The sequence below is a fragment of the Salvia hispanica genome, chromosome 1 (assembly GCF_029641045.1).
Source record: "Salvia hispanica isolate PSC_SH4W2 chromosome 1, Shi_PSC_v1, whole genome shotgun sequence".
In the NCBI taxonomy this organism is placed as follows: Eukaryota; Viridiplantae; Streptophyta; class Magnoliopsida; order Lamiales; family Lamiaceae; genus Salvia; species Salvia hispanica.
The window spans coordinates 46,110,536-46,125,344 of NC_142692.1; the positions used below are offsets into that span (position 1 = coordinate 46,110,536).

The 14,809-nt window shown below is 35.3% G+C and overlaps 2 protein-coding genes and 1 pseudogene across 2 annotated transcripts; all 3 read right to left on the minus strand.

Annotated features, from left to right (window-relative positions):
• Window positions 1-2,831: 2,831 nt before the first annotated feature.
• On the minus strand, window positions 2,832-5,310 carry LOC125219138 (cineole synthase 1, chloroplastic-like). The gene is made up of 7 exons (XM_089057836.1): window positions 5,070-5,310; window positions 4,738-4,974; window positions 4,276-4,663; window positions 3,976-4,194; window positions 3,760-3,898; window positions 3,425-3,673; window positions 2,832-3,140 (listed from the first exon to the last, which is right to left on the minus strand). The coding sequence occupies exons 1-7, from the start codon at window positions 5,290-5,292 to the stop codon at window positions 2,850-2,852; spliced, it is 1,746 nt and encodes a 581-aa protein (XP_088913962.1). The 5' UTR covers window positions 5,293-5,310; the 3' UTR covers window positions 2,832-2,849.
• Window positions 5,311-7,402: 2,092 nt separating this feature from the next.
• LOC148933955 (uncharacterized) lies at window positions 7,403-10,576 on the minus strand (annotated as a pseudogene).
• Window positions 10,577-11,598: 1,022 nt separating this feature from the next.
• LOC125224518 (putative receptor-like protein kinase At1g33260) lies at window positions 11,599-13,557 on the minus strand. The gene is made up of 2 exons (XM_048127929.2): window positions 12,937-13,557; window positions 11,599-12,403 (listed from the first exon to the last, which is right to left on the minus strand). Exons 1-2 carry the CDS (start codon window positions 13,319-13,321, stop codon window positions 11,757-11,759), a joined length of 1,032 nt encoding a protein of 343 aa, XP_047983886.2. The 5' UTR covers window positions 13,322-13,557; the 3' UTR covers window positions 11,599-11,756.
• Between the last annotated feature and the right edge of the window lie 1,252 nt (window positions 13,558-14,809).

Here is a 14,809-nt window from a genome sequence, read left to right on the forward strand (position 1 = left end):
GCCTAGACAGTTCATTAAACACTTGGTCAAATCTCTTTAAATGAAACCCTAGTCTACATTCTTGTCGTCTTAAGTTCGCCTAGTTAACAGTCGCCATATTTATTATACCCTAGAAATGCCGGGCTGTTACATTTAATTTACATTCTATGTTTAACAGCCTACAAGCATCTGCTATTTAGATCAATTGTAATACTATTTTATAGTTGTTATATTTCACTTTTTACTTTGTGGATGCTCTCTCATTTTTCTATGGAGTCCTCTAATTTCATCATAAGATAGATCCTCTATGCTATACGCAGTTATCTTCATTAAGTGGAGTTTTATTGTACCTTACATGCTTATCCTCAATGTTTATACACCAGAGATTCAGCTGTGTTATTTAGTTGATTAGGTTACCTGTTTGGGAGCTTTCTTCTTTCCGGCACTTCTTGAATGTCCTTCTTCATTATTACTTAACTGCTCCTGTTGGGGAATCATCAGTATATGCAAAAATAGTTATTTATCAGTATGAAGATTATGAAGATTTTTAGTTTACTATGTTGTAGTATCATGTTCTCCTTTACATCTCCCGCCTCCTTTTGAATCTATTGAACCTGCATTATATTAGACATATTAATCATTTAACTATATGACTAATTGAGATATATGTAAATGTTACTAAAATCTTCATAATTGTTGGTGTCTAACAGTGCTGTTGAAGTATGGCTCCCTATGTTACCCTGCTGCAAAATCTTCATACTGCCATCACAAACTCTGTCATAAAAGTCTGTTGTGTTCGTGTCTTTGGAGGTCTTCCTGATGACAACAAAGATATCAATTCAGAATGTGTTCTTCATGATTCAAAGGTATAAATGACTAATATAATACAAATCTTTAGTTATCTTTAATTAAATTACTTTCTATATCTCTATGTTTCTATTAATTAAAGTGTAACACATAGAATCTTCTATTTATCATATCACACATATCTGATTCCTTATTTCCTTCATATTCGATTGTAAAATTAGACTTATCTCTTCAGGCAAGCAATCCTAGGTTTTCGTCTGTTTCTGCAATTTTTTTGGATTGAATGTTTGAATCCTCCGAATTTTCCCATGTTTCTCCAATTCTGAGAATATGTGTTAATAAAAAATGTCAGATTCGTTCCAAATCTTATACCTTATTTAAAAAAAAATTAAAATATTTGTAATATACATGTAATTGAAAGCTAAACCCTTCAATTTCTGTACCATCTTCTCGGATTCGTTGAGGTTAGCTGTTTCAATCATTCTATCGTCGATGAGGTTGTATAGATTTGGTGTTTGTCCGGCGAAATTGTCGTCGAATGGGAGAAATCGCGTCGAGAATTGTTGGTGCGTTTCTAGGGTTTCGAATGAAGTCGGCGGTAGATTAGCTCCAAATGTTAGGATCTTCGTCGGGAAGTGTAAATAGCGTGTCTATTGGCCTGGCAGTGGCGGCGATTTGGTGGTCGTCGCCGGTTTTCCGGCGGGATGGAGTGTAGATATGGGTGCTAGGGTTTTCGTCTCCCAAACGGCGCGTCGGTGGGTTATGATTGAAAAGGCTTTTTATATGCATGTATAATGTATTGTTTATTTCCTAAGTGTAGTAATTTAATTAGTTAAAGTATAATTAATTGAATTAATTTGGTACTAATTTAATGTCATATGTTTAGGCTGTTTTTTTTGGCCTTTTAATGCTGAATGGGCCAATTGTATAAATTCGTTTAATTGATTTTCTATGTTTGGGCATGTTAAATTTTGTTGGCCCTTATAATTATATTATTTTCTTTGATCCTTAATATTTTAGATGTATTGTATAATTTGGAATGCATGTATTTAGTATTTTTAGTTTTAAATAAGTAAATTTTATGTTTTGAAGAAAGTTAATTTGCTATACATGTATGTTGGTTCAATTTAATAAATCCGATTGGGCCACCTTTATTCTTTGTTTGGGTATTTGTTTTAATTTATATTGGGGTACTTTTTAGTGTATTGATATTTATAATTTTTGTGTAATTTTAATTAAGATTTTTTTTGTTTAAGCTATAACGTTAATCACAGATTAATAGTTCCTCCACGTTAACAAACTTCAGGTAAAATTATGCGCTATTAAGATTATCTAGATATTAAACATTCGACCCAGACCAAACCAAAATCCCAAAATCTATACAAATATGAACGCAATCTAATCGATTCCACCATCTCGACTATTTCCAAGGCTTAAACTCTGAATTTGAAGCCGTATTCGGAAAAGGGCATTTCCTTTCTCCGCTTGCTCTCCTCCCTCATGTCCTTTTATTACACTATATTTCATGATTGAAGGATTGTTAATAGTAACAGTATTTTCTTTAAGTAACAATTTATGATTTATAATTATATAAATCATACGCTAAATATAAAACGGTTCATTTGTTATCTTGATCTTTGTAAATCTTTATAATATTTTGAATACAAAATATAAATAGTTTCTTTTCTTGATTTTCAATAATTTTTACATATTTCCTATATATTCCTTATTTTTATTTAATTTGTTTTAAATATATTTTTGTATTTTTTGAAAATAATTTGGCCCGTGCTATGCACGGTTGGTAAAACTAGTTCAATAGAAATATAGCATAGTCTTCTACTAACAGCGTGACAGGTGTTTACTTTAGCTATTTTTTAATGTTTACTTTACGCTGCCTTCATTTAAATCTTTCATTTTAGCATGTGATCTCTTCCCAATTTTTTGTAATCTAATTTAATTAGGATTTTTAGATAAATAAGTATCAAGTCTCGAATATATACTATAGCCTATAGGTTATTAACTAAATTAATGCTTACAATATATGAATATATCCGTATCACATGTTATTCATAGGGATCGAACAACAAGCTTCTAAGTTGTTTGTTCACCAATGAGTGTTCCATGCCAAATCCATCACATTCCCTTTGGTATATGAACTGTGCCATTCTACTCAGATTAGCACACACTTCAACAAAACATATTGAAAATGGAGAATCCATCATTTCCTTATTCATCATCCTCCATGTCTGCTCTATCAGTGATCGAACATGCTTTCGCGCCTCTTCTTCCGAAGCATTGTTTTCATTCATGTAACACTGAACTGATTTTGGCACGTCGCCTCTCTCCACCTCATCCTATATTAACAAAACCTCATATTAATTAGTTGGAATAATTGATCACATGTGCGTGTGATTCAAATAAAATCTTCTTGTCGCGATAACTCTTGCACTCTATCTATAACAACCACCTCCATCGAACTTATAGGGAATTCACAATAATAAGTTTCTATTCTATGAATATAGAGTTCATGCGTAGTTACTTTATATGTCAATACAAATACAATTATCGAGTGCAAGACTTTTCACAGTTCTCACAATACGTGTATATCTAGTGTGACTGTGAGTTTGTGATCACATACCAATGATGTTCCCATATCATCAGCGAGCCTTAGAATCGTACATGATGCACGGACAATATCATGGTATTTATGTATGCTTTCGACATCCTCCTCCTCTATCGAATCTGTTAGTCGGAAAAAAAGGTGGGATAAAATGGGGACACCTCCAATTGATATCCAAGCATTGTTGATATATTCTTCCAAGCTAGGTTTATGCCTCTTGTGGTACCAATTTGCCTCTATCAAATATGTCTCGACCAAATCAACCCACTGCAAAAAAATTTCATTAATATTTTCCTAACTATTACTCCATATATATGTAGTACGTAACTATAAACAGAAGGCCATAGTGTTACCGTTTTCCGCAGAAATGGGATGGAGTTGAAGCCTTTATCCTTGAGAGTATAGTATCCCATCTCATTAACAAAGTTGTAAAGCGCAAGATAACATACTTTCATGTAAGGGGGAAGTTGGTCAATTGATCCAATATCCCATCTGATCAAAATATAAATACAATAATAAATATATTACTGATTATGATATGTTCTAAAATAATAATATCTCATACTAACCTTCGAATAGCATCTGTGAATAGTTGGAGCTCTTCAAGAGTACCATAAACATCATATATATCATCTATAGTTGTAACAAGAGCATTTATTTTGGTAAGCATTATCCTCTCAAAGCCATGTTCACGACGTTCAACCTTCCCGGTCGTCCAATAGTAGCATTCCACTATTCTATCTCTAATGAAGGGAAGCTCTTGAACAAGCCCAGTACTCTCCCACCATCTATTTATAATTAATATGCATGAAGAATAAGTATTATTTCAATCAACAAAATGAAGTAATCATCAATATAACTTGTTTCACCTTGAGGTCTCTTTGAGTTCTTGTAGAAATTGTGCTTGAACAATGTTGATGTCCAATATGGCTAGCTCTAGCACAATTGGATTCATGTCATGTCTCTTCTTGTAAGCATCGATGGAGGATTTTGCATTTGGCATTTGAACCATCCAGTGAGAAGGGAACTCCAACGCAGCTTCCACGGATGATAAGAGATTAATGTCTCCATCATCGGTTTCACGATCATTTACTCTTTTCTGCAGAGATTTAGTAGCAAATTCTCTTGCTAGTTGGAGGGTCTCTTCGCCTTGTACTGATAGGAACGAAGCTTCGTAGAGCTGTAACAATCCTTTGGTATCCTCGCAGAGGCTTGGCTCAAAATCAGTACCCTTGTCATTCTTGTAACAATCAAATACTTAGTTTAATTACTATCAATGAAATACGATGTTAATAAATTCTTGCAAGCATGGATTAGGTAAGAAGGTTGACCTTGAGAGACGGTGAAGTCGTGTTGTCTGAGAAGCCTGAATCGAAGAGCTGTTGAGTACAAATCCCTTTCATGATCATTGTTCAAATACTCGGAGTTTAATATTTGAGCGATTTCTTCGCGGAAATGGCAAGATATACCTAGTCTTTGAAGGTCATCAATCATCTCCAAACGTTGTTCTTGCATAAGCAACATCTTCACTTGCTCAATTAGACTTGCCTCCTTGCTAATTGCCTCTCCTCCTACAAGAATTTATAAATTTTCCATATATACAATATAAGATGTCATATTTAATTATGTCTAGTAAGTATATAATTAAAAGCATGATAATAACTCGTAATTACCTTAGTGTACTCAAGGTCGAACGATTGAATAGCGTTGAAATCCCAAAGACTAGGCTGGTAACCTCCTGTTCGTCGTTCAATTTGCAACGAGCATCGGGCCAGCTGGCTGCCACGAGAAGTGGCAATGGTTGTAGTAGTGAAACAATGTCGTTTTGAAAACGCGATAAAATGGGTGTGCCTAGGAATCACAGATTGCATTAAGATACTCGACATCTTCTCGTCTATTGATTTGTATTGATCACTTTTGTTGCTATGTTTTATGTTGTGTTCTCATGCATGTATTTATAGGTCTCAACATCTCAAGGGACAAGGTGTATGTTATTGCTTTACTTAATTAACACACAGTATTTAAATTATGGTTAAAGTCAACTTCAACTCCTCAATTTGCATTAAATTATGAGCAGGTTTTGAAAGCCCACATCAAATGTCCTACTCAGTCATTGTTTAAATAAATTACTGTCTTATTTCGACATCAATTCCTTGATTTTTGCTTTATTTAAACGCCCACATGAAAACGTCCACGTGACACCATTTTTCATACACTAGTTAAAAAACAAGTGATGTAAAAAAATTATACTACTATCATGATTGCCCATATGGCCATATATACCTTTAACAAAGAAACTAAGATTTTAAATTATAAATCAACTATCAAAATAGTTAGTTTAGTTTTTCCTTTACTTTCGATAGAAACTAGAAAGAATGAGGAAAAGTAAATTGAGTCAGAGAACTGATGTGAAAGATAACGTAAAAAAATTTAAAATTATTAAATTATTATTATTATTATTATTATTATTATTATTATTATTATTATTATTATTATTATTATTATTATTATTATTATTATTGTAAGCTTGCACTCAAGTGTGTCACATATACTTGGAATATATTATATTAAGACAATAATTGAATAGTTTGAACAGTACTGTACTCATTTCGGCGACATACATAAATTGAAAGTGGATTCATGCAAAACACGGAATGTGAGCGTCTGATTTTGACGTATTGAGCATGTCGAATGTTTTCTCAGTAAATTGATATTGAATAATTATACTACATCCGCCCCGCAATACATCCCGCAATAGGAGACTTATTTAGTTATAATACCGTCCCGCAATACATCCCGCAATAGGAGACTTATTTAGTTATAATACAAATTATAAGAAATGTAAAAAAAGTGGGTTGAATAAATTAGTGGATTATGGCTCCACTTACATATATTTATTTTGAGGAATGTTATATTGTTAACTCGATACTTAATTACTAACTACAATTAAATAATAGTACTTAGATATTCAAATCAAGGGCCTAGATCATCAGCCCGGAATATCAATACGATAAAGAAAAAACGTCAATAAGAATATTAAAGTTAATTTAAAACAAATTAGTAATAACTAGTAACTTTTGAAAATATTACACAACTTTAAAATGCATATAACTTTGTCAATTTAAATTATTTTTTCGCACAAAAAATATCAAATTAAAAATAATTTCATAAGGATTCTAACGAGATTTTACTTGCATATGTTCCGATGTCAAAATTTGAAAAAAAATTCAAAAATTTTCAATTTTTTTCGTACAGCAAATGTCAACATAGTATATAAAATTTGTCAAAATAATACAGAATGAATGTCATTCTTAAAGCAATGTGTTGACCTAAGCAATGTACATTCTCAAAGCATTGTGTTGATATTTTCAAAAACTATATTGACATTTTCATCCAAAACCCTAATTTGATAGTTTTTTTTTTATCTTTTTCGATTTTATTAATAAAAACGAAAACTACACGTGTCAAATTTTAGACCACTAGATTTCTAAAATCTTATGGTCTTAAATTAGTTGTAGTTAGCAACTAGAGAGTGAATTAGCAATTGATCATTCCCCTATTAGTTTTTATAATAAAATGTGAGTGAAATAAGTTGTTAGAATGTGAGGCCTACGTACCATTTATAGTAAAAGTGAACTAGGTGTGGGATGGAGAGAGTAATTGGCATCCACATCTGTGTCTCTTAACCGTCTTATCCCTTCACTATTCATGAGCCCCACTGCACTTTTTACCCCATCTCTTAACTAAGAGACAACACCTGCATCCATCCATCTCTTAACCATCTTATCCCTTAACTATTCATTCAATTTCATTTTTTATTTTTATTTCCAACAAATTCAATTAATAAAAATACACTTCATTAAATAAAATAAAATTACAATTTAAAATCCTAAAAAATTAAAATAACACATAATTAAAATCCTTAAAAAATAAAAAAAGACATAATTTAAAATACTAGAAATTACAAATTAAAATCTTAAATTAAAATACTAGAAACTACTCATCCCCCGAAGGTGGTGGTGGTGCCCTCAAGCTAGGTGGGGGCGGAATACCAAGTTGATTTGCCAGATACTCAATGCCGGCAAGATGGGCTTGATATTGGGGAGGCGTCTTGCGGTAAGTGTCTGCCATCGTGGCGGTGAAGTACATGGACATTAGGGAGGACAGCGGCCCTTGGGAGCCCGCCTGGCTTGATTCTCCTCGGCCCCTCCCCCTCCCCCTCCCCCTAGCCGCCTTCGCCGCCTTATTCCCTTGCGGCCGACGTCGTGTACCAGAGAAGCCCCCTGCATCGGAGGTCGGGAACTCAAACTCTTGTGAGGCGGCGTTGCCTTCCCCTGTAACACTAGACGAGCATTGGCCACTCGTCATGTGCTTCGTGCGTTTCACGTTCGAGCCCGTGCAGGAATAGAAACCGCCAGCCCACCTATCAATATGTTTGACCGCCTCCCAAACATCAGGAAATTTGAAAACTTTGCAGGTGTTGGATTTAAAGACTCGCAAAGCCGCTCTCGGAATGTCGGCTCCACTGGCTCCGCTTTGGTATTGCTCCGCTTCCCTCTTGTAGATGCCACAAAAAATTTTGACATCTCTGTCGGCTCGCTCAAAATGAGCGCGAAGCATCTTCAGGTTGCGGCTAACGGTCTTCTTAGGCTTCTTTGCGTTGTACACGGCGGTGACCTTTTCCTAAAAACTCTTGTGGGTTTGTTGATTCTTGAGGATGGGATCGTTCGACGTGCTGATCCAAGCGTCGAACACAGTCATCGTCTTCGCTTGTGTGTACGGATTACGGGCGCCCTCCTCACCGTCACCTTCATCCTCTGGAGTGTGTTCCTCCGGAACATCCTCCCTAATTTGGGATGATCCCTGTGTTTGCGAGCGACTCGGGCCGGAGAGAGGACGATAGTATGCATCAACTGGAAACGATGGTGTTTGGTACGCTGGCGTCGCCGAACCTTGGGTGCGTGGGGACGAACTGGAACTGGAAGCACCCAAAACCTTATACATGCCCCTCAGTCGACAAACGCGTTCAAGTCGCAGCCGCCGCCGCCGTCCTCGCCGCCGGAGTTTCCTTCACGGGACATTTTTGCAAAATTGGAGAGGAAAGAGATTTGTGAGAGTGTAGTGTTTGTGTGTGGAGAAAATGGTGGGGGATCTGTGTGTATAGTGTTATTTATAGATGAATGTGGGAAAAAAAGAAAAATAAATAAATAAATTTTTAAAAAAAGGTCGAAAAATAGGGTAAAAAAACGGTAATTTTTTTTTAATTCATATTTAAAATAAATAAATAAATATATTAAAAAACCGACGCCCACTCGCGGGCCGGCGAGTGGGCGTCACGCCGCGCGCCACGTGTTTTGCTGGCGGGTCGCCAGGTTAGTTTGCATGCAAACCCGACGGGTTGATAAGAACACCTCTATACCACCGACTCAGAGGGACGAAGAGGAGCACAACCAAGAAGATGATGCAAAGAGTGAGATGACGCCAGATGCAGGGACCAATCAGGCAGGGGAAGAAGCTGTCGAGAAGAGAGTTTTAAGGCCAAGAGACAAGTTGAAGCAGCCGATTAAATTAAGGGAGCATTAACTATTTTTGGAACTTTACTTGTTTAGAGTTATTTTTGTTTTGAGACTTTTATTTAAATTATTATTGAGTCGGGCCAAAACTATAAGCCCCGTTCGGATTTTCTTTATGGTTCTTTCCCAAATGTCTAGGTTTAAGTCGAACCACCCTAGGGTCCTTAGTCTATAAAATAGGATATTTCATCGTCATTCTTTTTCAATGAAATATTTTCCCTACACATACTTGAGTCGCAAGTCTATTTTCTATTCTCAATTGGTTGTTCTTCGGAGTACGTTCGTAAAAACAGCCAAACCGTGAACTTCCCTTCGAGTACGTCGAGGGATTGATCACCCATTTCGCGAGACGATCGCCATCCAGCCACGTTACGGAGAACGTCTGTAACACGGGTCGCAAGCTATGTCACTGCTCCGCGCAGTCTTGGTAAAACGGTCATAACTTCTTCTACCGAACTCCGATTGAGACGTTTAAGATATCCACGCGAAGCTCCTTCAAAGACGAAGAGAATGGTATGCATCATGAGCAAATCGGACTTCAAAATATCCAGAAAAATTGTCTTGAACCAAAGCTACTGCACATCCACATATTTTGTATATTTTTCTACACATTCTTCACAAAATGGTCAAAATACCAATATCATAGAGAAGTAGCTATAACCACGTCTCAAAGTACACAATATATGATCAAATCCAAGTAAAGTACTCTCTAAAACCATGCAAAACCCAAGTGAATCACTCCCCCACGAGACACGCGAAGAGACGGAGCACCCACATCGCCGTCTCGATGCCTTCTCGTCCCTCTGGGACGAGATAGAGCCCGCATCGAGACGCCGATGCGGATGCTCTTAAGAGCTTAGGCTATCTCTAATTGTGCTTGCATGTTCATGAAAATTGACAAGACGTTTGATTGTGTTCATGAAAGAAATCACGGTGGCGTATGCCATATTTGATCTCTATGTGAACTCACAGAAGCACCAAACAAGAACTATTCGATGACAATAATCAACACAAGCTAGTAAACAACAAAATATTATTAATATGCGAGTAAAGGTCAAAATTGGTCCTAAATATATAGTCAGAATACGAATTAGGTCCAAAACACTCACTTTTCAAAAATCGGGTCCAAAACATTTGAAATCGTTATGGAAGTGGTCCTAAATATTTGAAATCGTTGTCGAAGTGGTCTTTTTTCGTCAAAAACAAACGGTTAACGCCTAATTAATGATTTTTTAACTTAATTAATATACTAATGCATAATTAATTAGACAAAATTGAATATAAAATTAATAAAATGGTGAGAAATTTCAAAATTGACTATTTCTCTCTCTTTTTCCTTCTCTTCCATCTCTCCTTCGTTTTTCCTAAATCGGAATCTCTCTCTTCTTCTCTTTGGCGCTCAACGTTGTCGCATCTTTCTCTCTCTGCTCGCTCCTCCACAGTCGTCATCGTGTGTTTCTCCGCATTGCTGTTGTCCAAGATCAAAACCGCCGTCCACCATTGTTGTCGCCATCAACCCCCATTTCTTTTCGTCCTCCTCATCTCTCTCTCTCAATTTTCTTTCTCGACGGTCTGGCATTGTTATCTCCGCCGACATGGTCGCTGTTGCTCGAAGATGGTTTCGCTTCCGTTGCCTCTGCCTGCTCGTTGTCAGTCGAGAGAAAGACGCGACGACGTTGAGCGCTAGAGAGAAGATGAGAGAGATTCCGATTTAGGAAGAACGAAGGAGAGATGGAAGAGAAGGAAAAGAGGGAGAAATAGTCGATTTTGAAATTTCTTAGCATTTTATTAATTTTATATTTAACTTTGTTTAATTTATTATGCATTATTATATTAATTAAGTTAAAAAAATCATTAATTAGGCGTTGACCGTTAGTTTTTTACGGAAAAGGACCACTTCGACAACGATTTCAAATGTTTAGGACCACTTCGATAACGATTTCTAATGTTTTGGACGCGATTTTCAGAAAATGAATGTTTTTGACCAAATTCGTATTCTGGCTATATGTTTAGGCTCAATTTTGACCTTTATTCTTAATATACACGCTTTGGAGAGTAGTCTAAGCAGAATTCACCAAATTCGTGACAAATTTCCACCGTTATCCAGAAGATTGAAGAACGGGCTAAGCAACTTTTAAAAACAAAGGCAAGTTACATACACCTTTAGAATTAATTTCTATATATATACAAATATTGACCCGACGAATATAATCAAATGGAATACTAACTAATTCAAATCACCCGACGAATGTAATCAAATGGAATACTAACTGATTTAAATCAGGCATAATATTGTGTTGACATTTTTAATATAATTTGATTTAGACAGCAAGTACGTAGCATACTCCTAATTAGTCGATTGACCAATATACAACTACTAACCACTAATCTCACATTTCTTCGGTATATGAACTTTGCATAATGTCGTGGTTATTGCCAATTCGAAGAGGAATTAGTCATCGATCTTATTTTCATTAATGATTTCTATGGATGAAAGAGTTATGCAAAATAACTATGTACATCATCAAAAATTGATGAACTTGTTTAGCCAATAAATGAAAAAAGACTAGATGAGTTTTTGTAAAATTGCCAATATATATGATATGATTGAGGTCACACTTTATATTCTTCTTTTTTTTCCTTTTATATATAAAGCAACATCACTAATATACACTTATAACATGTACCGGATGTCCTACAAATTACAAGATAAAAATACATCAACCCTAACCAAGCAACCCGATCAAATTCTATACAAAAAACATAACATCTTCTCATCAAACCAAATACGATATCGATGAAACTCCCTTCCTCAAAGCGATCAAGACATCCGACATCGAAGGCCGATGAGCCGGGGAATCGCTAAGGCACGTGGCCGCCACCTCAGCCACTGCCTTAGCCTCTTCCCAGTCAAAATCTCCGCGGCTTTTCAGCCGCGGGTCAAACATCTCAACCACCTTCTCCATATCTCGAAGAGCGGGACCCACCCTCGCGGTCAGCCTCTCCCCACTCAACGGGTCGAGGGCTTCCATCCCGGACACGAGCTCCAACAGGATCACTCCAAAGCTGTACATGTCGCTCTTCTTGGAGGCGAGCCCGGTCCTCATGTAGTGAGGATCGGTGTAGCCTGGAGAGCCGAGCATCGCAGCTCGGCTCTTCGAATTTGAAGAGACTACTAGTGAAGCGAAGCCCATTTTCGATGAGCCGAAATCGCAGAGCTTGCAGTTGAGTTTGTCGTCGAGTAAGATGTTGGACGATTTGATGTCGCAGTGGATGATGCAGTTTTGGTGGAGATAATCTATGGCGGTGGCGAGCTGGAAGGCTATGGCCATCCTTCTCCGCCATGAGAGGCTTGAGATTGAACTATGTAGCTTTTCATGAAGATTGCCGTTCACTGCGTGCTCCAATATTAATGTGCCTTCTTCTGCAAATTTATTAAACATAAATCAATACCAATTTGTAAATAAAAATGAAGTATATATGTTGAGGTTATTGGAATTTAATTGAAAACCACTTTTTTTTTTCTCTATTCCAATAGTATCACTAGCTAGGTACCAAAAGTTAGTATGTTCATATGATGTTACCAAATGATAATACTCCCTTTTTTTTTTGAAACGATACGAGTTTAATGCATAATTGATAAAATATAAAAATATAGGAATAAAAGTGATAGTGAAGAATTAATCTCATCTTATAGAGAGGAAAAAGTTTTTAAAATATAAAATTTATATTTTTAAGGGACATGCCAAAATAAAAATAAATTTTAATTTTAAATGACGGAGGAGTAATAGTTTTTAGTTTTTAATTTTTGTTATGTGCCTTAAAATTTTAGATATAAGTATATTTGAAGTATATATTTATTTTTTGTCCTCCTATAGTTGGATTTCTTTGCTCTTTTTGATCAAAATTGAATATAATATTTTCATTTTTTCTATATAATATTTAGGATTTCTTTACCTCTATCTTCACCACAATAGCCAAGCAGCTTGACAATATAAGGGTGGTTGATTCGAAGCAAAATCTCCAATTCCTGCTTGTAAGCTTCATTCAAACGCTGTGTGCAGCGAAACTGGATCTTCACCGCCGCCGTCGACGAATCGGAGAGTTTAGCAAGATAAACAGTACTAAAACCTCCATATCCGATCACACTTGCGAAATCCATCGTAAATTTCCTAATCTCTTCCCAAGCATACACAATCGCTCCTTCACCTTTGAATAATTTGTAGCAAATCTCATCTCCGACGTCTCCTTCTCCGCCAATATCAACGGCCGCAACCCTCTCCGCCGCCCTCCTCCCTCTCACCTTGAGACGGAGGAACTTCAAAAACTTCACAAATCCCATTGAATATAATATGCTACTATCACTTTGCTTAATTAGTAGCAATATCAATATATATATCGGTTTGCTTTTGGGAAATTTCTAGGAAATCGTTGGAAAACGAGCACAAGGGTGAAACGAGGAAGGAGGCTAAGGCCCCCACAGACAAGAAATTGTGTGTGGATTCCTGCAAATCATGTTTGCTTAAATTAGTGTTGGAAGGTGAGGAACTCATGAATCCTGCGTATAAATTTATTTTAGTTTTAGTTGCTAACAACCACTGATTTTGACCGATTGAGCATGTCAGAGAATTAGAGCTGAAAAAGAGTTATTTTATGAGGTGTGGGATTAATTTATGTGTGAACATTGGTGTGTTCAAAGAATATGAGTGGTTTTGTTGGTTTAAGTTATTTTAAGCTTGTTTTAAAATGTGGATTATTGATATAATTAATGAGAGCCGGCGAAGCTACCTAATCAAGGGTGGGGTCGAGTTGCGGTTGGAATGTCTCTTGCCAAAGACATTGTATTAACACGCCTTCATTAATTAAACTAGATTCGTCATCTAAATAAATTGCTCTTCGTGCACGGTGAAACTATTGACTTAACTTAATAATAAATATATTTAATACCATAATTGTATATATAAAGGTTTTAAAATATATAATATGTGTGCCACACAAAATGACATGTTATCCTCTTTGTATTTGTCTCATTCAAATTAAAGTGATATATATTCTAAAAGTAAAAACTAGATTCTCTCTAATTTATTCTCTTAATGAACACATTATAGATCACTGCCTAATTCTCATACTGATAGTTATACTATTTCGCTTTTAATAATGAGACGGATGTAATACTCATATTATAAGAAAGCTAATACTAATAATAATAGGAAAATATATAAATAATTAAAGGAAATTTCTGAATAAAATTAATATTCTGTATATCTTAAAAAATAATCATATTTCAGAGTGACAAACTATTTTATTAAGATATTATGCACGTATTATGATTGGAGAATGAGTTGCCTAATAAAAGAATACTATAGTAATAATTATAAAAATAGATTGGAGTGATAGTTATTAAAAATAAAATGTGAATAAATTTGATGTACGAATACAAACAGAAACTGGACAACAGAGTACATTTTCCAATTGCATATAAATATTTATATATTTAAAAAACTGAGTAAAAGCATTGGAAATTCTTGAAAGATAATCCTATAGATTCTTTTATATATTTAGCGAAAATACTTTTAATTAAATTATGTAATTAAAATAATTATTTGAAAGTAAATGACGTTATTGAAACTGAAGATAACGAAAACAAAAAATATCATTCGAAAGAAAAAAGAAATGGAAAACGAAATTAACATGCATTTCAGTAAATCGTAGTACTGTACAATAAAGTTTAAAGCTTTTATCGTGATTGTAAATTAATGTATTTTTTTTTATTAGTTTATCATTTATTTAACTATGCGAATTTTTGAAACTATAAAAAATATAGAGTTTA